This window comes from Panthera tigris, chromosome C1 (genome assembly GCF_018350195.1).
Source record: "Panthera tigris isolate Pti1 chromosome C1, P.tigris_Pti1_mat1.1, whole genome shotgun sequence".
NCBI classification, from domain to species: domain Eukaryota; kingdom Metazoa; phylum Chordata; class Mammalia; order Carnivora; family Felidae; genus Panthera; species Panthera tigris.
In genome coordinates this window covers 176,204,067-176,228,735 of record NC_056667.1, presented here as the reverse complement: position 1 = coordinate 176,228,735, position 24,669 = coordinate 176,204,067, and the positions used below count along the sequence as shown (strand labels likewise).

The 24,669-nt window shown below is 32.6% G+C and overlaps 1 protein-coding gene across 4 annotated transcripts in view; it reads right to left on the bottom strand.

The window, feature by feature from the left end:
• Nucleotides 1–24,669, bottom strand: part of GLS (glutaminase) — an 85,253-nt gene that overhangs the window by 33,376 nt on the left and 27,208 nt on the right. For 3 of the 4 annotated variants that reach the window (XM_042994925.1, XM_042994926.1, XM_042994927.1), the window contains exons 7-14: nucleotides 21,849–21,907; nucleotides 13,604–13,636; nucleotides 13,451–13,509; nucleotides 10,213–10,279; nucleotides 9,595–9,645; nucleotides 6,504–6,680; nucleotides 4,388–4,519; nucleotides 984–1,076 (exon numbers count right to left, since the gene is read on the bottom strand). In XM_042994925.1, the coding sequence (XP_042850859.1) occupies nucleotides 984–1,076; nucleotides 4,388–4,519; nucleotides 6,504–6,680; nucleotides 9,595–9,645; nucleotides 10,213–10,279; nucleotides 13,451–13,509; nucleotides 13,604–13,636; nucleotides 21,849–21,907 (671 nt within the window). Of the gene's footprint in view, nucleotides 1–983; nucleotides 1,077–4,387; nucleotides 4,520–6,503; nucleotides 6,681–9,594; nucleotides 9,646–10,212; nucleotides 10,280–13,450; nucleotides 13,510–13,603; nucleotides 13,637–14,998; nucleotides 17,523–21,848; nucleotides 21,908–24,669 lie in introns of those variants that run through there. The other variant, XM_042994928.1, reaches the window with a different exon arrangement.

The following is a 24,669-nucleotide window of genomic DNA, read 5'->3' as shown; positions in this document are numbered from 1 at the left end:
TTTTCAATGAATGTTATTAAGATCTGTTAACATTTTCACCCACCACCATTTGATGTTTTGTTCCATGTTACTCATGTTGACACCCATGGCAGTTTCTATTCTGTTAGCTTTGCATAATTCTCACATATTATAAGTTATTTGATTGGAACTAACAATAGGAAAATTTACTTAGTATGCATTAAAAATATTTTCTACTTATAAGTGCTTCATATCAGCTTCGAGTCTAATTAGGTATTTACTATAAACATTTTCTAGATGGGATGCAGAGGAATTTAATTAAAATTCAAAACAAGTCCTTGGTCCAGTGAACAACTATGAAGACAAAAAATCTTGTTCCTGAAATTTAAGTCCTGACTCTTAAATATTAGCACTAAGAGAAGTATGTATGTGCAATAATATGAAGCCAAACAATGATAATAAACAAGTATTACTTTAAGAGTATCAAGAACTCTGCATTAAACACTTTTTATAAAAAAATTATTCATCTATAGTGGCCAATAAAAATTATGAGGCTTTGTAAGGTCTTTCACTAATACTATAATCCCTTTCCTATTTACATATCCATCCATGCCAAAATAAACTTCAAGACTACTACTGACAAATGATTAAGAGTAAAACAAGGCTTTCTTTTTACAGCATGTAGCACTTTCCAAAGTGTTTTTTTGAACAGAATCAATTCTTCTTTTTTTTTTTTTAACAGAATCAATTCTTTAAAATATTGCTTAAAATAGCAGAAAAATGGGTGGGTAGGTGGAGAACCCTGCTGCCAGGTTAACCAGTTTAAATTTAAATAAAACAGCAATAATTATTATTTATATACTCCTGAGTCCAGGATGAAAATGTCAGTAACTTATGTATACTCAATTCGTGATTAGCAAATATATGAGGACACTAACAAACTAAGTTCTATTCAAACAGGTGAATATCATTTTCTTTCTTTTAGAAAAATATTACATAATAATCTAAATATGAATTTTGCTTACCCTTTGATCACCACCTTCTCTTCGAGGATCAAGTTTTTTTGCAAAGTGTCTCAAATTATCATAGTTATGGAAATTACAGAGAGAAACAAGATCCTGTAAATAAACAGGACAGGAATAAGAAACTGGCTATTCACTGGCTATTTTTTTCATATTGCAACAAATCACACTAATATTGTCCAACTTAACTTACTATCTCATGGAAAATACCACTGCAAAAAGCAGCATGTATCACGAAGAGAACCAAAATCAGAATGAGAACATGGAGTAAGCATTGAGAACAATGCTTACTAGCTAGGGCTTACTAGCTAGGGCTAAACCACTCAAATTGTTTCTTTCATTTCCTATAAAATGGGCCTTTAGTAACAGGTCATATGAAAGAACTATTCTAGCAAATAACCATAAAGCACCACAAAAATATAAACAAACATTCTGGTCACAATCTATTATAATCCATAAGCATCCAATGTCATTCTATAGCTTTTGCAAAATGTAAAAAACTGAAAAATAAATAATTTTAACTGAGAAAGTTTGCAGAAAAATTATAGTACTTAATACAGAGTCTACAAAGTAGTAAATTGCACATAAAACTGGAAGCTGAAATATTAGCAAGACTTGGGTAACTATATAAAATACTGAACTAATCTAGAAACAATTTTATTTTGTAGTGCTTATGTCCTCAAAAAAAAAAAAAAGACTTTTCAAGATAGTTTATGGATAAAGATATTCAAACATACAGATTAATGACGATATAATAAACAATAATAATCTTAATTTATGTTGGGATTTAAATTTAAACCTTTCCAAGTTTAATAACTTTTGTTGAGGTTTTTTGGAAACTGAAAACTATATACAACCATGACAAAGTATCAGCATCAAACAAATGTAATTTCCTATGGGCATGAGTATTATGGGAGCTGATAGAAGCAATTTAAAGATCCTTTATAAGTACTGCCATGGCTAACCTAGTAACTTGCAGACAGGTAGGCAGAATGCCAACAATCAATAAACTACTGAAATGATTCAAAAATCAGAATCACTGGATGGTTCCACTTACATGACTATCATACAACATCCACTCATGATAAAAACCCTCAACAAAGCAGGTTTAGAGGGAACATACCTCAACATAATAAAAGCCATAATATGAAAAATCCACAGCTAACATCATACTCAATGGGGAAAAACTTCAGAGCTTTACCCCTAAGGTCAGGAACAAGATGTCCACTCTCACCACTTATAATTCAAAATAGTACTGAAGTCCTAGCTACAGCAATCAAACAACAAAAGAAATAAAAGCCTTTCAAATTGGTAAGAAAGAAGTAACACTTTCACTATCTGCAGATCACATGTTACTCTATACAGGAAAACCCTAAAGACGACACCAAAAAACTACTTGAACTGATAAATGAATTCAGTAAAGTCACAAATAAAAAATCAATACACAGAAATCCACTGCATTTAATGAAACTAATAATGAAACCCCAGACAGAAATTAAGAAAAAAATCCTTTACAATTGCACCAAAAATAATAAAATACCTAAGAATAAACTTAACTAAAGAGGTGAAAGATATGTACTCTGAAACACTGACGAAAGAAATTGAAGGTAACACAAAGAAATGGAAAGATATTCCATGCTCATGGATTATAAGAACAAATATTATCAAAATGTCTATACTATCCAAAGAAATCTACAGATTTAATGCAATCTCTATCAAAATACTAAAAGCATTTTTCACAGAACTAGAACAATCCTAAAATTTTTATAAAGTCACAATGACTCAGAATAGCTAAAGCGATCTCAAAAAAGACAAAACCAGAGGTTATCACAATTCTAGACTTCAAGTTATATTACAAAGCTGTAGTTATCAAAACATTACAGTACTAGCACAAAAACAGACACATAAATCAATGGAACAGAATAGAAAACCCAGAAACAAACCCACAATTATATGGTCAATTAATCTTCGACAAAGGAGGCAAGAATATGCAATGGTTTAAAAACATAGTGCTGGTAAAACTGGACAAATGGTGCTGGGAGAACTGGATAGCCACATGCAAAAGAATGAAACTAGACTACTTTCTTACACCATACACAAATATCAACTCAAAATGGATTATGGGCCTAAATATGAGACCTGAAACCATAAAAATCCTAGAAGGGATCACAGGCAGTAATATCTGACATTGGCTGTAGCAACATTTTTCTAGATATGTCTCCTGAGGCAAAGGAAACAAAGCAAAAAAAAAAAAAAAAAAAAAAAAAAGAAAAGAAAAGAAAAGAAAAGAAAAAAGTATTGGGACTACATCAAAATAAAGAGCTTCTGCACAGCAAAGGAAACAATCAACCAAACTAAAAAAAAAACAAACTGCTGAATGGGGGAAGATATTTGCAAATGACATATCTGATAAAGAATTAGTATCCAAAATATATAAAGAACTGATACAACTCAACACCTAAACAGCAAATAATCAGATTGAAAAATGGGCAGAAGACATGAAAAGACACTTCTCTAAAGAAGACATGCAGATGATCAACAGACACATGAAAAGATGTTCAACATCACTCATCATCAGGGTAATGCAAATCAAAAATCACAATGAGGTATCACTTCACACTCATCAGAATGTCTGAAATCAAAAACTCAAGAAACAAGTGTTGGTGAGGATATGGAGAAAAAGGAACCTTCATGCACTGTTGGTAGGAATGCAAACTGGTGCAGCCACTATGGAAAACAGTATGGAGTTTCCTTAAAAAGTTAAAAAAAAAAATTTAGAAATAGAACTACCCTATGATTCAGAAAACATACTACCAGCTATTTATGCAAAGAATACGAAAACACTAATTTGAAGGGATATATGGACCCCTACCCTATGTTTATTGAAGCATTATTTACAATAACCAAACTATGGAAACAGCCCAAGCGTCCATCAACAGATAAAGAAGTGGTGTAGGTAAATACAATGGAATACTACTCAGCCATAAAAAAGAATGAAATCTTGCCATTTGCCACAACATGGGTGGATCTGGAGTATAATGCTAAGCGAAGTAAGCCAATCAGAGAAAGACAAATACCATGTGATTTCACTCATGTGGAATTTAAGAAACAAAACAAAGGGGAGCAGAGAGATAAACCAAAAAGTAGACTCTTAACAACAGAGAACAAACTGGTGGTACCAAAGAGGAGAGGTAGGTGGGGTGATGGGTGAAATAAGTGAAAAGGATTAAGAATCATTTATCATGATGAACACTGAGTAATGTATAGAAGAACTGAAAGACTATATTGTACACCTGAAACTAACACATCATTGTATACTAACTATACTAGAATTAAAATTTTAAAAATCAAATCATTGGATGGTTCCACTTATATGATCATTATTTTCATTAAGGAAATATGCTTACATGACAGAAGTGAATTCCCTTAACACTGTTGCCCATCTTGTCCAGAGGAGGAGACCAGCACATCATGCCCATGACATTAGGGACAACTAAAAGAATGCCCCCAGCAACTCCAGATTTTGCAGGAAGACCAACCTGAAAATAATTTGAAAAAAAAAGGATATTCTTATTAACATTTTAAAATAAGGACAATTATGTCCAACAATAAGGGAATTGGTTTAGAAATTATGGTATACGTATACACAGAATTCTAACATTACAAGTGTTGTAGATAACTATTAATATGTTTATAATACAGTAAATGAGAAAACACTTATAAAACAGTTGAGATGTATTTAAATACAGAAAACATTTGAAAAGATACACTCTTAAGGATTAAGGTAGATTACATCTAAATTGTGGAGCTATGAATGTTTTTATTTTATTCTTTTGGATTGTGTGTGTGTGTGTGTATATATATATATATATATATTAGTATATATTGAATACAATATATTGGATTGTGTATATATATATATATTTTTTTTTTTGAAGTTTATTACAGAGTGCACACAAGCATGTAGGAGGGGCAGAGAGAGAGACGGACAGAGAGAAAGACAAACAGAGAGAGAGACAGAGAGGGAAAGAGAATCCCAAGCATGCTGATGCAGAGCTCAAACCCATGAACCACAAGATCATGACCTGAACCAAAATCAAGAGTTGGATACTTAACTGACTGAGCCACCCAGGCACTACTGGACTAGATTTGCTAATTCTATAATAAACATGTATTAAAGTATGAAAAGTTATTTTCAAAAAATATTTTATGACTAAAACAACATGAGAAATTGTATCTTCTTAGAAGATTTTCTGTGGTATACTGTCTGAGAATTCTCTGAGGAGATAAGATCACAAGTAATTCAAATTAATCCTCTTCAAAACACTTAAGTTCACATTATGTAACACTTGACAGTAACTGTGATAAAAAGACAAAATTCGTATCATCAGGGCAGTATTCACTAATGGCTTACTAACATTCATATACTGAATACCTATTGCTAGAAGTAATCTTGCACAATACTAAGGAAAAAAAAAAAATTAACCTGAATGGGATAAACCAATTTCCCAGCAATACAAGATACAAGGGACAATGGTATGGATGTAATAAAGAAAATCTAGACTGAAAAACTGTACAGGATAAATTACCCAGTTCTTTCAACTAAAAATAACAAGAAAGAAAGAGAGGTCAAGGAAGAGAACATACATTTAAAAAGTAATAATAAAGGAAGATATAACCGATCATTAACACATGACCCTTATTTGCATCCCAGGTTAAATAAACCACAAAATAGTAATTTACAAGACAATCCAGATAATCTGAACACTAAATATTTTGATATTAAAAATGAAAATTTTTTTTTCAAATATAATAATGGTGCTATGTTTGTTCGTTTGTTTTCTAAAAAGTCCTTATCATTTAGAATTACACACTCAACTACATGACAAGAATTGGAAATAAAGATAAACTGGTCAGGTACTAATAACTATTGAAGTTGAGTAGTGGGTAACATTAAATGCATCTAGTTTTCTGTTCTAAAATTTTCAAATAAAAAAAATCTGTAGGGCATTATATCTTGACATAAGCAGAATGAGGTAAGAAAGTCCATATTTCACAGGTGTACACAAATGTCCAAAAATGCACAAGAGAGCTTCAAGAGTATATTTTTGTTAACTTAATATACTTTAAGTGCTTTAAAATATCTATGATTATAACCAAAGGTGTTAAACATCCCAATTATGCGCTCCTTCTGAACTTAAGGAGCTTTTGAAGTATGTAATCACCATAAGGCTTAGTTATATTAATAAGAAATAGAGAAAGTCTGTACTAACCTTGCACACTGGAATGCCTTACAAGTAGAAGTGATGAGGTTTTATAAATTAAACTCCAAGTTCTTAAGAATATCGGGTAGCCTGCTTAACTCTATTCCTTAACAAGTCTGTAACAAATTAACCTTAAAAACAAGTCTCTCTCTCAAAAATTAATGTGCAGGTTTAGAACCAAAGTTCAAACTGTATTTTTAAAAGAACTAGTCCAGACTAGTTTCTTGCAGTAGAAAATTAAGATTAAACAATTACTTACATGGAAAGCAAACTGCCCGGAGAAATCATACATGCCACAGGAATGCATCAAACTCAGTGTATTTCGAACTGCTTCAGGGCTCAGTACTCTCTCACCAGTAATTGGACAGAAACCACCATTAGCCAGTGTTGCAGCCATCACACTGGCTGATTCACATGTTACTTCAATGGAGCATAGCTAGAAGGAAGAAAAAACTGAATTCTGAAAATTTAGGTTGACATTATTTTCTGTACTACAACTGACTTCTAAGAAAATATATTTCATCTGGTAGTTCATACAGATCTGAAATCTTTCCTTCAAGGGGATTATTTTAATATAACTTGATAACATTCCAAAGATTTAAATTTGAACAAATTTCAAGCCCCTTTAAGGTTTATCCTGATTTGCCCAGTTATCGAGTCTTTTATAATGGCAAAACCAGGATAGGAAGAGCCAGCCCCCAAGCATTAAGATCTATAATGGTCCCAAGGGATATTCAAAGTTGCTTAAATATTAATGCTTTCTGTAGGATACACAAACATAATTATTTTTAAATTGAAAGGAAAAGGAGCCATGATATATTTTTAACACAAAGCAACATACATTAGTATTGATAGATAGCATTTACATTAGAAATTGCTACTTTAGGAAAAAAAGATGCTAAAATGACTGACATTTTCACTATAACAAATCTCAGCATTCCTATGTAGTAACATGCAAAAAATTAAGGAATGGAAACCAAGATAGCACTAGCCTGGATACTCTGAGTGCCTAAGTCAAAATACTACCTTTTAAACCACTTATTAATATTTAAATATTTATTTGATATTGACTAAGGGTACTGGACAGAATATACTGAATAAACAAAAGCAAAGTCCAGGCAGAGTATAGTACAGTATTTAAAAATAATCAAAATAATGGAAATAAGTTTACCACAGCAAACCCAAATTTATCCATAAAACAGAAATAATAAATAAGCTCCATTTTACTTTTCATTAACAGCAATCCAAACTAGGGGGCAGGGTGTGTATGGGGAGGTGGGGGAGGAAGTAGATGAGAAAGAAGATGGGAAGGGGGAGCAGGAAGAAAAGGCTGAGTTACCAACTTGGAATCTTTCCTTACTAATTTTTCAAGATTCCACAAGAGACAAAGGGGTTTGGAAAGAGCAAGAAGGAAAACTTATTAGCTACAGTGCATTAGGAAACTGGCTGGGAGCCACTTTTTCACTGACTTTCACTTTTGCTTGTTTATATTAAAACCTCTTCCTTATTTCTCCAAAACTACAGAACCTAGTCACTATACTGACCCAGATAGCAAAGACTTATGTAGATGTAATCATGAAATGCTTTCTAAAAGAAGTTAAAATTTAAACTCCAATGATCATTTCCTAACTTATACTTAGTATTAACTGGAATTTTGTCTGTCATAAGATGATATATATACCAAATTTGACAAATCCCAATTTAACAGTACTTTTCTGATACCCTGATCAGATGTTCAATTACATGCAGCCCTTCTCCAAAAAAGTAAGGCTTCTATTCTACGGCTTTCTTTTGATTTTTACCCTGAAGTGCAGAAATTTCATAGTAGGTTAGTAGCACCTAGGCTGTAACAGCTAAAGTGTATATATCGAAGGAAAACAAACATTAACGTATGGAAGAAATAGAAGTAAATGACACTATTATTTCATAGAACACCTTACAGCTTCAAAGGAATTTGACACATATCATTTCATGTTATCTTCAAGATAATGCAGACAGTTAGGTTAAGCATATGCTACACATAATGAAATTAGGTCTAAGTTACTGAAGTTATGTCACATGGCTAAAAAATGGCCAGATTAGACCTTGATTTTATACTGATAGTCTGGATTCTCAATTCACAGTTCTTCACGTTGGCAGGTGACAAACTGTCATCAAAATCTACATTATCAACCCCCCTTACATATTTTTTAACATTACTACAAAAGTGAAATTAAAGCACCTTAAAAAGTAAAGACAGGCAAAAGTAAGATTAACTAGAAATCAATAATAATTAATTTACTATTTAGCTTGATATTACAGCCCACTGATATTAGCACCGATGGTATTAAATCTGTAGGAATGAACTGAACTGAAAATACAGGGAGAAAAGAGAGTTATCGGGGAAGGCTCTCTAAAACTGAGTTCTATAATCACAGCAGATTATGTGAGTGGCCCACTCAGGAATGTGGAGAAACTATACTAAGTTAGAAAAAAAAACACCACAGGGGTGCCTGGGTGGCTCAATCGGTTGGGTGGCAGACTTCGGCTCAGGTCATGACCTCACAGTTCATGAGTTTGAGCCCCACGTCAGGCTCTGTGCTGACAGTTCAGAGCCTGGAGCCTGCTTCAGATTCTGTGTGTTTCCCTCTCTCTGCTCCTCCTCTCCTCATGCTCTCGAAAATAAACATTAAAAAACAAACCAAAAAAGCATCATATGACTTTGCAGAAATGAATTAAACCAACTGAGAAACTGCTACTTTAAAATGCTGAATATAGGGGCGCCTGGGTGGCTCAGTCGGTTGAGCGGCCAACTTCGGCTCGGGTCATGATCTCACGGTCCGTGAGTTCGAGCCCCGCGCCGGGCTCTGTGCTGACAGCTCAGAGCCTGGCCTGTTTCGGATTCTGTGTCTCCCTCTCTCTGACCCTCCCCCGTTCATGCTCTGTCTCTCTCTGTGTCAAAAATAAATAAACGTTAAAAAAAAAAATTTTTTTTTAAATAAAAAAAAAAAAATAAAATAAAATAAAATGCTGAATATGAACCCTCCAATGAAGAAACAAACAAATCCTCAAAACAAAACTTAAAAGCTAAGAAATCAGCTTAGTTTTTAATAAGGACAAACCAATTTCTGGAATTATATACCATTTTTGATACTTCTTAAACAAAGTAAAAAACACTCCTTATTACATTCTAAGGCATGATTTTTAGGAGGAAAAAAACATGAGAATGCCTTTCATGAGGACTCTTTTTAGAAGGGGAGTGGTAAATATATTTTATCTTAATCTAGAGCCATGATTTCAGAGACATCTATACTCTGCACAATGTGACACATCCATTTATATACACAACTCATAGAGTTGAAGTAAATTACCTGGAAATAGAAGTCTAATATACCAACCATGTCTGTGCCTTCTGGAAAACACTGAAAAAATAGAAAGGCAATTAAAAACAAGAATATATGCACATAAGTAAGACACATAAAGACTAAATTTAAAATGTATACAAATGTCTCGTATTAACTGATAACAAAATAGTATATAACCTATAAAAAGGTTTACAACCCTTTTTACATGAAATAATAAAGAACAATAAAGCAAAACTACATTACATACAGATTTCTAGATACTAGTTTAACAATGATAAACTGATTCATAATTCATAAAGCAAGTTACTGGACCACCCACTTAAAATTTAAAAACCAAATGTAATCAATAATAGTCTGGCATCACACTTTCAGAAAAATGGGCTAATCCTTAAGAAAAACTTGCATCAATGTAATTAGTAAAATATCTGAATACTGCCAGATATTAAATTGATTTAATATTAACATTTTGAAACGACTAACTCAAGAGCATTTTGCAAAAACTTCTAAACATTAAATAGTAATAGACAGTTGCTTAAAACCTATCGTTGAGTTTTTAGCATACATGTTTACATATTTTATTAAATAAAACAATAATTTGAAATAGAAACAAAAAAATTCAAGAACCTTTTTTTCTTTTAGGTAATATCCTATTGCAAAATTTCGATCTCCACTTTCTCTTTCAGACTGAAACCTAGAAGGAAAAAAATTGCTCTATTTACTTATTTTCTATAAAAGTATGATTGTCCTGTAGTGTAACTGTATAGCAAAGTATAGTATAAAGAACACTGACCTAAGAGTCGGGACTGCTGGGTTTCAGTCTCAGTTCTGTCAATAGGCTAGCTATGTGGTTTTTGGGGAAGTCATTTAATTGACAATTCTTTCAGTCTTAATTTTCTCAGCTGTGAAAGGACTGAAATGGGTTAGGCCCTTTCTAATCTTCATATTTTGTGAATAAAGAAGCTAAGTTTAAAATTACCAAGTATTCCACCATTAAAAAATACACTAAGAAACTGCAGAATCTTCTGGGTCCTCCAAAAGTACAATAATCAATTCCAACTGCAGGAATCCATGGAAATTTCACTAAAGGAAGGACACATGAAATGGGCCTTTCAGCATTTGTTGGATTAACAGATTTCGGGGGGAAGCCTAGGCAGTGGCAAATCCCATGTAGCATGAACAAAGTTATAAAAGTATAGAAGACAGGACTGCACTGAAGAATGGCGTATGTTCTGATGTATCTGAGAAATAGGGTTCATGGAGAAGAGTGTAGAACCATCAAACTAACAAAGGAGACTGGGACCACATTATTATCAAGACTGATAAATCTAAAAATGGCTCCTGATGGCATACCAAATGAAAGCTTGAAGGCTTTCTATCAAATTACCTTGTTGAGACCTACATTTTAGAAGGATAACTCTGACATCAGTCTGATGTCAGGGGAAAAAGAAAGGATGACTTATGTTATTAGTAAACTGAAGTAATAAAAGCCATAGAAAGCCTGAACTTAGGTAGTGGTGACAGGAATGGAAGGAGAGCTATGATCAAACATGAGAGCACTTCGGCAAGTCTTTCAACCTAATGGGGAAAAGGGGGAATGGTGAATGAAGTCTGATACAAAAGTCTAGATTTTTATTCCAGTCGACTGAAAGGACAGTGATATCAACTGACGTGGGGATCCATGAAGCAAAGAGTAGTTTGAGAAGAAAGAGAATGAGTTTTAATTTAGACAGATTTAACTTGTGTGCAAGCATCCATAAGGCTGCTGACAAAAGAGGAACTGTGGGTGACAGACACTTTGTATTATCAATCACAAGGTGTGTGTGGGGGGCGGGGAGAGTCTCTCCTAACTATACATTTTAATGTTTCTATGGTTAGAAAAACAATGTTGGATATGTGGATATGAAAAAGCTCTTGAAAATAAACTTGTCAACTTGCCATACCTTAAAAAAAAAAAAAACAAAACTCAACATGGTGTACATAAAGAACTAACTGCTTAGCAATGATCACAGTGCCTAGCATATAGTTCTGTTCACCAAACACTATCAAGTGGCTATTATCTGCTGGATAACAGGAATACAAAAATGAATTGGAAGACATTTCTACCCAGGTCTAAAGGAAGTCAGAGTCTTATGGTGGTGATGAGGCAGTGAGACATAGAGTAAGCTCAATTAAATATGGTAATATAATAGCACAGAAGAGAGGGGAGATGAGATTCATGAAAAACTTCTTAGAAAGATACTTAAGTTGATGAATAAAAGTTGGTAGAGCAGACAACCTGAAAATTTTTGTTTCCTGAAACATGAAGTACAAAGTATCACCTATTTAGTATATTCATGCCAAAACCGTTTCAGCTTTATGTAACCACAAGGAAACAACCAGACCTATTCAAAATGTGGAATATCCACGATAGCCCATGGGCCAGATGTAGCCTACTGCCTGTTTTTATAAATAAAGTTTCTTGAAACACAACCTCATATTGTCCATGGCTGCATTCCTACTGAAACAGTAGAAATGAGTAGTTGCAACCAGAGTCCATATGGCCCACAAGTCTGAAAAATTTACTATCTGGTCCTTCACAGAGAAAGTTAGTTAATTCCTGCTTCATAAAACAAGTGGTTGGCACTCTTCAAAGAAAGCCACTTAATAAAATTTTATAAAGCAAAGGTGTAGGGCAGGAAAACTCTTCTATTTTAAAAAAGCAGAAGAGACATAAATGTAATGTGCAAACCTTGATTAATTCCTAGGAAGCAAAGGTCATAAAAGGCTTTTAGGGGGTGGACAGTTGGTACATTTATGTATTAATGACATCTTACGATTAATGTTAGTGATCTTAATGTTAATGTTAATGTGTTGATGGTACTGTGGTTATGTAGGAGAATGTCCTTATCTCAGAATATACATGTTGAGTTATTTATGGGTGAAGTGTTGAGATGTCTACAACTTTATTTCTATCAGTTCAGAGAAAAAAAATGTATATTTACATATGTGTGTGTGTGTGCGTGTGCGTGTGCGTGTGTGTGTGTGTGTGCGTGCAGAAATACACGTTTTAAACAGTTATCTAAAGAAAGAGGTTGAGGAAAAGCCAATGAGACAAAATATTAATCAGAAAATATAAGTGAAAGATATCCAGATATCCATTGCTTATTCCTTCAACTTTTCTACAGACTGGCAAATTTCAAAATAAAAAAACTGGGGTTAAAATTAAGTTAGCCAGGCAGAGAGATTTAGAGAGGTAAGACAGGTATTACAGGCAAAAAGAAAATTGAGTAACTCTCAGTAATTTAAGGGAAAGTTGGGTCCCTTCTAACTTTATAGCCACAAGAAGTTTATCCAACCTATATAAAGCATTTAAGTGTTCTCTCAGGTAATTCAGAAATAATTCATTTCCCTTTAATGACGAAATTTTAAGTAATTATTTATTCGCTGAAGTAAGCCCTAGGACCAAACCAGATTAATTCTAAATACACTATGTATTATATATGTAGAGAAAGGGGAGAGGTTGGGGGGGGGGGGGGCGGGGACAAAACAGCATTTAAAATAGAATTCTATAGGGGTCCCTGGGTGGCTCAGTTGGTTAAGTGTCCGATTTCAGCTCAGGTCATGATCTCGCGGTTCATGAGTTCGAGCTCCATGTCGGGCTCTGTGCTGACAGCTCAGAGCCTGGAGCCTGCTTCAGATTCTGCCTCTCTCTCTCTCTCTCTCTCTCTCTCTCTCTCTCTGCCTCTCCCTTGCTCATGCTCTGTCCCTCAAAAATCAATAAACATTTAGAAAAATGTTTAATAGAATTCTATACTCTAGATATTTTTGTTAATTTAAAGAGGACTGGCCCATTATAAAAACCTAAGTCAAAAATTACACTCACGTTGCATTACTGAATCCAACGTATTCATTGCCAGCCATCTTATTCAAAAACTGCATCACCTATAAACCAGAATTAGAAAGTATCAGTAATTAAAAAACAAGTATTTAAGGAATATAAATATAGCATGAAAACTGAATTCTATATTGCACTTACATAGTCAAATTTTTCAGCATTATTCACTCCTTGCTGCAAAGAAATGAGATAAATATGTTAATACAGGCATCACTACAGTTTAAGTTTTAACTGAGTATAATTATCAAAATTTCAAACTGCTATCATAATTAATATACTGTACATTAGTACTTTTAAATCTAGGAAATACTTCTAAAATAATTCAATATTTACATAAACTTTTTACATGTTCTTTTATTAATACCAATATGTTGACAATGGGTCTGAATTACAAAGGGAATGCTTTATTTTAAGTATAAGCTTTACCCAACCCAAAGTTACAGAATTTTAGTTACCCCAAATTCCCTTATATTTCATGACAACACATAATCTGCTAGAGCATACGTTATTTAATTTCATATTTTAAAAAAACTTAAAATAAAGTTTCACCCTTAGAAAAGAGTTGAGTATAAATTATGGTTTTCAAGTAAGAACAATCTACTCATATTTTTAAAATAACCTCAAACCAGTATTAGAGTTAGGAAGATGAGTTATGTTGCAAAACTAAACTAATCTTTTATAATTCTATATATGCAAACATCCTGCATACATTTTGCTAGTATAAAAAAAGCTCTACCTTTTGTATCTCATTTGTTTTAACAATATGTGAACTAAAAAATATATATTTCATAGCCTCTAAACAATTAGCTACATTTGAATTTAGCATTATGCCAATTCAGAGCATGGAAGATGTATTGTTTCATCACTTCTATTTCTGACATGTTAGCTACTGCAAATGTCAATAGGAAAAACCTATGTAATGTAGATCAGTTCAAGTAGCCAAATGGTTTCATTTTTACCTCGGCGAAGTTTACAAAGCAGTAAGATGTAGATCTGAAATCAAACGTATTAATTGGTGATATGCACCCAATAGAAACAATACATCTCTAATTTTTAAAACAGGTTTAAAATAATTTGACAACTAAAATTTTAAAACAAAAATTTTAAACTTTACCCTAAAAATTTCAAAACATTACACTTTAAAATTTGATTATGATGGGGAAAACCTGTACCAGAGAATTATTTAACTGAATAAAGCCAGGTTCATTCTCCACTTTACAAGTGGATTAAGATCTGGCTGATAATCTGTGAAACCTTACAAATCAACTTATTTACCAAAGAATGTCAATCACATATACAATCAGTAGCTGAAAAGAACACCACACTATTTCATCAAAATTAGGCATTAACAAAGCTTAAACAAGATAATGATGGATAATTTAGCTACAGCCATATCGTAATCACTATCTATGTATTTTCTCTAAAGTGCCCTTTGACATACTTTAATTTTTCTTTCCTTATAATACACCAGAATTCAAAATGTAGAAATGTAACTCCAAAGCTGTTCAATGAAAAATAATTAAAAGAAGAAATTACCAACTTCATTGAACTGTTGCAGTTGTCAAAATATTCCATAGATCCTAATGCTGTAAAATATGTAACAACATTTAAACCACAAAAACCTTTTTAACCTTAGAAAACGCACAAAAAAAAAAAAAACAAAAAAAACAACTCTTTTGGAAAAGGATGTCAGCATTTGCATTGGGATGTTACATGGATAATTACCATTATACAATTAATCAATGTAAAATAAACAAGTTATACTGAACTTCCATTCTCTGACCTAAACTGTGCCCTACAGAACAAATACAAATTTTCTTTATTAAGCTGTCATGTTTAATAAAAAGAAAAAAAACCTGCTTCAACTCTAGACTATGGTCACAAGCTTGACCTACTTTGTAGCTTACTAAATTAAAGCATAATTAAAATTGTTTTGCTTCTAAGCTATTTTTTAAAAAACTGATATTTACCATTGTCAATCATATAACCTTTTGGATAAACTACTTGAAATGTTCTAGGCGGATTATATAAAAACACACAAAATAAACTAACTGATTTTGTTGACCCAAGAAAGTCTTTCCCCAAAATTTCCCCATTTAAAGGTAAAAGCACTTGTTTAATGTTTGTTCTTACTATCTACAGTGAAAATAGTATTTTACTTAAGTCAACAAAATATATTTGCCCCTGTATCTCTTGGAAAGATTTCATGTACCCCAGGAATATATGGGATCTAATAATCATTATAAAATGTCAAGTTATTTTAATTTCAAAAAAATAACAGAAGAAAGTTTATTTGTAAAAATGTTAGAAAAAATACACATACACATACAAAATAGAGTAAACCCCTAAAAGCAAATATACAAACTGTAAAAATAAAATCCATCATCATCTAGTAGTGGGGTACAGAGAAGTGGAGGACAAGATACTATGAAAATTAGAAGCCAGGAATGGGTACAAAGGGGCTAGTTACACTATGTTTATTTTGAGTATGTTTGAAATTTTTCATAAAAAGTTAAAGAAAAAATGTTTATTAATAATGTCCCATGTTAATTTACAAAACTGTTATTTTAGAATATTCTTTTCTCTTTGAAATAGTAATTGATTTTTAATTAGTTCATGTATAAGTGGATATTTTCTATTGCTAGAATAAAGAGATTCTCTTCCTATTTAAAATTTTTACAGAGGTAGGAGTTGAGAAATCTTGCTGACAACAGATGAGTAGATAGAAATAGGAAAGGTTTTGTTACAGCAATATCACTCAATTCTTTTACATATCTATATTACATGTAAAAGTCACACAGCAATCCATCCTTAAAATTTACACTTAATGTTCTTATTAACAACTCGATTAGATCCTCTGTCCATTTTGTTGAAGCCAAAGACCTGGAAACAATCTATATACAAGAGGGCTGTTCCCACTCATTACAATGATTCATGTCCTCAATAACACTGACTCCAATATTTCAAAATGTTCTTTCACTGGTGCCCAAGAGGTTTTTAGAACCTGAAAGTGTACCACAGTAAAAATTGGTACAAATGAGAAGTATGCCTTCTTTTGAAAAATGGGAGGAAATATGGACCAAAGGCAGACTAATTTTAAGAAAGACATATATGAAAACTGGAATTTGGAAACTGGTCTTAAAATTATCAATGTCCCTTTATCTCTTGGAAAAAACTTCCCATAACCAGGAATAGGTTTATCCCACTTTTAAATCACTATACAGCCAATATTATATATGTTATTTTAATTGTAGAAAAAGCTACAATGCTATATAGGTAAGTACAGTAGGAAAACTTAAAAACTAAATTGGAGAAAATATATTTACCAAATGATTTACCAAATCCATTCACCAAATGATTTTTTTTTTTTCAGTGAGAAAAAGTGTTTTTATTAAAGCAAGGGGACAGGACCTATGGACAGAAAGAACTATACTGTGATTGTGAGGAGTGATTGATTATTTACTTTTAAGTTGGGGAAGTAGAGATAAGGAAGTTTCTAAAGTATTTTTCATATGTTAAAGACGACTTCCAGGATCGTGGAGATCAAATGACTTCTAAAAAGCAAACTATAAGGTTTGTCTGAAAAGGGTAGTTAAGTAATCAGATCCTGAGATTAGAAAATTCTAGGAGTTAATTCTTCTGCAAACATACCTATTCTAACTTAAAGAATTTTCATTTCATTGAAGAAAACTTTATGAATGAAAATGTGATAAATAGGCACTGACTTTTTAACACTGGCTATTAAAAGAATTAATATAATTATATTGGAGTTTTTATAACCGGTTTTTACAATATACTCCCGAATTATGTATATTATACATTAAAACACAGGTGAAAACATTACTGTTAATAGGGACATCTGCTAATACGTTTAATACTAATATGACTCATTTGAAGTCAATGCATTAATCAGAGTTATGTGTGAGTAAATCACTTGATTCCAGTCATAAAGTATGGAGGTGTAAAAGCCAACTGAAAATTAGAAATCACAGGGGCGCCTGGGTGGCTCAGTCGGTTGAGCGTCTGACTTCAGCTCAGGTCATGATCTCACACTCCGTGAGTTCTAGCCCCGCGTCGGGCTCTGTGCTGACAGGTCGGAGCCTGGAGCCTGCTTTGGAGTCTGTGTCTCCCTCTCTCTCTGCCCCTCCCCTGCTCATGCTCTGTCTCTCTCTGTCTCAAAAATAAATAAAAACATTAAAAAAAAATTAAAAAAAAAAAAAGAAAATTAGAGATCACAGAGGAAAGAGGCAAAAGAGGTAACTGAAAATGATTTATAGAATACTTTTAATTTAATCTTGCCACAGAAAATGCTTTAAAGCTAAATAATAGTTGGAAGATTTAAAATAGATATTACAGGTAAAAAATGTTCTAAATCTAGTATTATATAGATTAACCCTAAATATAAAGAGAAAAGTGAATTCTGATGTCAATAAACTATCTGCCTTTCATTAAAAAAAACAAAATTCAAACAAACCGACTGATATAAACATGGAGTGAAAAAACAATACCACAATAAAATTACCAAGTCCAAGGCATCATCCAGTACTTCCCAGAGCCACAAACCGCCTTAAAAGTATGGCTCACAAGTCCAACAAGTTATTGCTAACATAACTAAACTGAAGCACTACGTACATACTAACTAAATTCATCTTATTTTCATGGAGTACGATTAAATTATCTTTTAATAACAGAAAAATCTGATTTTTAAATTTAAAAAGACTTCTGATTAAAAAAAATCAAGCTTCTTCAAATGACAAAAACTGGAAAGTACCACTAGAATAAAGAGATATAAACGCAGAAGACAGTGTAACTTACTATTTCCCTTTAAAGTGAAAAAGCAAAAATAAATAAATATAAAATAAGTAAAATAAAATAAAATAGCAGACCTATGGCAATTATCTTTTAGTAGGTTTTCTTCATTTTCCCACCCTAACCCTCAAGTTATTAGAAGATTTAAACTTTTAAACTAAAACTAGTTGAAGTTTTTACCACTGCAAAGAAAAAAATTACATAAATATACAGCTATTTCATCCAGAGTAACTGTGTTCCTTTCAAATTGTTTACTCTTCCCTTTAAATTAAGCAACCATATTATCATTATCAGATAAAACAAATTACATCAAAAAGTATTCCTTTAATTCAGTAGTTACCACAAAGAAAAAGAAAGAATATTACTTTTAAAGTTTTTAAAATTTTGTGCATTTTAAGTACAAAATGACATTTGGTTTTTTTTTTTTTTGAAGGTATTTACCTAGATAGCTTTGTTTAAAATTTTAAATATTGGAGTTTTCCTATAAGTTTAGTAGTTAAGAATTTATGCAACAGGTTCCTTCTGTCCAAATCCTCCTTTTTTCCACAATCTGCTAATCCTTTTGAACATTTGCTCTGCCTCTTCCCCCATTTCCTGAGGATCATCTCCAATCCTACAAGGAAAAAATATCAATACTACAAAATTAAGAAATAAAGAGTCTTACTAAAGACTCTACTTAATTTGTGTGTGTGTGTGTGTGTGTGTGTGTGTGTGTGTGTGTGTGTGTGACAGAGAGAGAGAGAGAGAGAGAGAGAGAGAAAGAGAGAGAGAGAGAGAGAAGACTAACATGAGGAGAATGTTTTAATAGCACCATAACTGAGTTTAAGTTTGAAAGCAAAAAATAGCCTTAAGGTCATCAACTAAGAGCTAAAAAACAAAATTCACATCTAGTAGCCATGGTAAAATATGCATGCTTTGGATACTCAAATGCAAGCTCCTTGAGAAAAGGCTTAAGTTCCTTTACAGATAGTCGGCACTGACTAATGTCCAAAGAATACCTACATTACCCCCACTAAAAATTAGATGTGACTTTTAAGCCAGTAAGTTATTATTTGTACAAGTTAAAATTAAGAAAATAAAACTTTTCCTTTAGGACAATATAACAATGCTAGGTAAAGACAAAGATGTTATCAAGAGAAACAGCAAACACCTACATTAAATATGTCAGAGTGAATTCTAATGAAGAGTAAACAAACCAGGAGATTTAGCTCAAGCCCAACTCTTCTGCTGTTAGCCCTTATCTAGTTTCAGTTTCCTCATTGCAACTATATAAAGAAGGCTGGACTTGAAGACCCTTGTTTGGCTATGGTTTTGCTAACTCAATTTCGATTACCAATTCATAAATATTATGTGATCATACAACAACTTGCATAGATCACATACAGATATTTAGAGGAGATCTGAATTCTTTTTTAAAAACAGCCTAAAAAAAAGGTATTACATTCTGGGGCAGTTTTACAAAGATATATAAGGCTTACCCCTCCAAGATTTAGATGAACTTCAATAAAAAAGGAAGAAAGAAAGAAACTTGTGAAACACTTCTAAAAACAAAACAAAAATTCTAAGAAAGTGACCTTAAATATGAACTATACCCCAAAAGCCTTATTTTCAAATTTGTCAGTAAATTAAAACTGTTTGCATCTTTAAAATCACTGATCAAATTTATAAATACAAGATGACTCAGTTAAATTTTTGCACTGTTGGATACTGAACCACACTTATGTGTATGCATTTTTTTTTTTAACTGTTTCTAAGTGTTCATTAATGTGGCCCAATGTACCGTTCATGGCTCATGACTAAACATGATAAGTGAAACTAATAAAGTGATGGTGTGATATGACTAGACATGCATTTCTCACATGCAGCGTTTCAGTGTAGTATATATGAAACCCATGAATCAACAGAAGATGTTTAATTGCATGCAGTTAAGGAAGGCTTTTTTAAATTATATACAGATGCCCTTTCCTGAAAATACTATTTGGTGTGCTATGTTAATCTTTCTCCAATGTACGAGTTCTTAAACTGGGATTCGTGGATCAGCGTCAAAGGGTCTGTGAACTCCCCCAAAGGTTACAGAAAATTACAGTATGTAAACATTTTTCTGGGAACACTCAAAAAAGGTTTGGAACCATTCTAGTGGTTTTCTCATTAAGCATTAACAAATACATTATACTATCCCAACTTTCCTTACCTCTAAGTTAACTTGTTCAAATCTAAACAATTATTAATTAGACTTTTTCTCATCGCAGTGTTCACTGGATTTCACTGTAAGGGCCCATTTACTTGTGTCTACCTTCTACAAGGGCTGTGCCTAGTACAGGTTTGTATTACAATTTTCTACAATAAACAAATACTATGTTACCTCAAGCTGACAACTTTTACCTAATGTGAAAGTCATGAATAGTTAGATATTACAATAGGCAAAATAAAAATTTCCATAGCCTATTAAAATTAGTTACAATAAAAATTAATACTTGGCTATCATATCTACTTAACTAGAGTTACAAGGATTAAGAGGGCCAAAGCTTACAAAGTATTTGCCCTAAAATAACAACTAAACATACATAATTCTTATGATAGCAGTCTTCTATTTTAAAGCCTTTTCTCATGAACATTTAAAATTCATGAAGGAGACGATTTCTAGCATACAAATTAGACCTATTTTTATTAACTGGGCCGAGGGCATAATTCATATCCAAACACTCTTTGTGTAAACCAGGGTATCACATCCTTACTAATGCATCTACAAAGCCATGTAGTTATGTTTTTTTCGTGCTTGGAAAAGATATGCATAGATTTACTGAAGTATATAAATGTTCCAAACATAAATGAAATATATTTGAATATAAATGAAATTTATAATTAGAAATTAAAAATCTAAATAGTATCACACACCAAAACCATTTTCAAATACTTATTCCAAACAACAACAGAGCTTCCAATTATTAAGGCAAAGTAGACACTAAAACAACTAAAACGTACAATGTAAAACAAAGCATAAGAAAAATAATATAACTTAATAATTGGAATAAGTCTTACTTATTTTAGTTATGATAATAAGCAAAACAAATGAAAGAAGTTCAAATGAAAATTGGAATGTAGCTCTTGAGTAGAAAGGACTTCAGAATATTCAAGGGTAAATGTACTTTGTCTTAACACAAAGTACCAGAACATTTGTTCCTACATATGCTGATGACAAACAGTAAACAGTAAAATGCTTTTAATTGTGTTAACATCTGTTCATTCTCGAAGAGCCAAAAGGAACAGGAATAAAAAAAAATATCAAAACTTTAGGAAGAAAAACCTCTGTGCCTATTGTTCAGCAGAGACTTCTTTTTGATTTTTTGCCAGATCTTCAGGTCAAGAGTAACTGAGCAATTCTTACAATGAGTCATCGGTTTTAAATTTTGTTCTTGAAATTACATTTATTTCAAAGTAAATATGAATCTTAAGGTTTCACCATAAGATTAAGTGTAACACCAAAACTTTTCACAATTCTACATAAATAACCCAATATTCATCTTTATGCCTTATTTTTAAAAACTTACTAGGTTAAAAGGAATTGTCAACATTTTACCTTTATTAATGAAGTCACAACAATTGCTCCAGCATTTACCATAGGATTGTGTGGCTTATCTGTAAAATATAAAAACAACAGCATTTTTTTGAATATTTGATATCATGTTCCATTATATAGGTACTTCTCGTGAAAATATATTTTCTTTATGTAAGATAATGTTACAGTTCTTTTGGGGGGAGGGAAAGAAAGGGTGAAGGGATACATTTAGTCACTTACTTATCAAACCAGTAATACACTTCCATAATAATTATATAGGAAAACAAAGATTCATGTACAGAAAGATAGTGAATAATAGTGTAAGAGTACATCCAAATTTCCTAACTCTACCATTTACTACCTATCTGATCTTGAGCAAGTAACTGAATATCATTGTGCCTCAATTTTATCACTGTAAATTGGGAGTAATAGCACCAACATCTCAGTGAACATAATGCTTGAATGAATTAGCACACACAAAATGCTTGAATGTATATGGCACATCCTTAGGCATTCATACAACGTTACTATAAAAATAACCTTGAAAAAAGCCTATCTTGCTTTTTAAAAGTGCTTTATTTTTGTTTTTATGTATATACACATACACACGCAGAAAAAGAAAACAGAAACACTATAAAGAGATATATCTATTATAAAAATATTACAGGGGATTTGTATTCTGTTCTTTCTATATTTCCTGACAATAAAGATGTATTTATTTTAAAAATTACTTAAAATTTAAATTCATCTCAAATCCCACCTCTTCTAATTCTTACAACAAACAGAATTTCAAACCTCAACTGATTACATTCCATTCATGGCATTGCACAAATGCCAAACACAAACCTCTTAGGGCACTGAAAACATTTATTTAAAAGTACGATTACTAATTTATCTGTTTGTGGTAGTGCTTCATTTGAGTGGGGGGGAACAAGTTCTTATCTAACTTGACAAATCCAACAGAATTTATTAAGTTATTGCTACATTATTAGCCTCCTTAAATTTTAAGCAAGTTATCTTCTGTAAGATGAACCTATGACTAAATAATTCTGAGCTCTAGAAAACAGCCTAGCAGTTTTCAACTGTCAAAGAGTTGCCATATGACCCAGCAATTCCATTCCCAGGTATACAGCCAAGAGAAATAAATATGTACATGCACACAAATACTTGTACAGCAGTGTTCACAGAAGTATTACTGATAATAGTCAAAGGTGAAAAACAACTCAAACGTCCTGTCAACTGATGAGTAAATAAGATGTGGTATTATTACCAATAGAAGATAACATTATTCAGCAATTTTTAAAAAATGAAGTACTGATACATACCAGAACATAAAGGCACTTTAAAAGTAACATGCTGGGGCATGTGGGTGGCTCAGTCAGTTAAGCGTCTGACTTTGGCTCAGGTCATGATCTCACAGTTTGTGGGTTCGAGTTCCACATAAAGATTCAGCACAGAGCCTGCTTCAGGTTCTGTGTCTCCCTCTTCTCTGCCCCTCCCCTGCTCACTCTCTCTCTCTCCAAAATGAATAAACATTAAAAAAAAATTCTAAAAGTAACATGCTAAGTAAGACAGGCCAGTCATAAAAGACCAAATATCATAGGATTTCATTTATATATAATGTCCAGAATAGGCAAATCTATAGAGACAGAGAGTAGATAACTAGTGCCAGGGGTAGAAGACAAATGGGTACTCAACTAATTAAAATGGGTACTCACTGGGTACAGGGTATTTTTTGGGGTGACAAAAGTGCCCCAAAATTGCCTGGGTGGTTCAGTCTGTTAAGTGTCTGACTTTGGCTCAGGTCATGATCTCACGGTTCATGAGTTTGAGCCCTGCGTTGGGCTCTCCACTGACAGGGCAGAGCCTGCTTAGGTTTCTCTCTCTCCCCCCTTTCTCTCTGCCCCTCCCACTCTCATGCTCACTCTCTCCCAAATAAATAAAAATTAAAAACTGAAATGAATTTTGGTGATGGTTGCACAATTCTGTGAATATGCTAAAAGCCACTGAATTGTACACTCTAATGGGTGAATTATATGGCATATAAAGTACTTCCCAATATAGTTGTTAAAATTTTCGTTCATTTAAAAAAGAAAGACAAAAAGTTAGGTAACATACAGTCTACCAATTGCCCTCAACGTAAGATCAACAATGTGATGTAGTAGCTATGCCTTAAACACTATACATTTTGGGTTAACCATGATGACAATTAGTTCCAAATGTTAAAATTTAGTATAATACCAGAGTATTTACAATCAAGATTTCACCTATTCCAAATCTTGCTAAGAGAAGTTTGCTTTCTCTGAGATCATATAAAATGAGAGCAATTAGTGTCAAAGTACTACATGGCAAGAGGGAGCCAAGGAACAAAAATTTTTCAGTATTGTTCACCTGAAGAAAAAAAAAAAAAAAAACAAAACAGAGACAGAAAATAGAATATAGAAATCAGGCTGTGCTAAATTAGTTTATACTTGTATTTGTGTATATGTTTATGTGTCTGTCCATTCATGGTTTTTTGACATTATCATGTGTAGGCCCTAGGGCCTCAGAAGGCAGTTAATGTGTATATTCCAAATGGTACCACATAAATGTGTGCACTTAGTATTTTCTAAATCATAAAGATTCTGCAAATACCACATAAGCTGCATTCAAGAAGATCTTTCAAAGAACACTAAAAGCATTTCATGGGATGACAGTGCAATTTTCAGATGTAAGCAACTGTTCTCTCTGCCTTTGGCTCAAAAGGCAGATACCTCAGTATTTGGAAATACACCAGATATTATAATATAACACCAGCATTACTGCAGTCTGAAACTTCAGTCTAAAACTTATCACTGTGAAA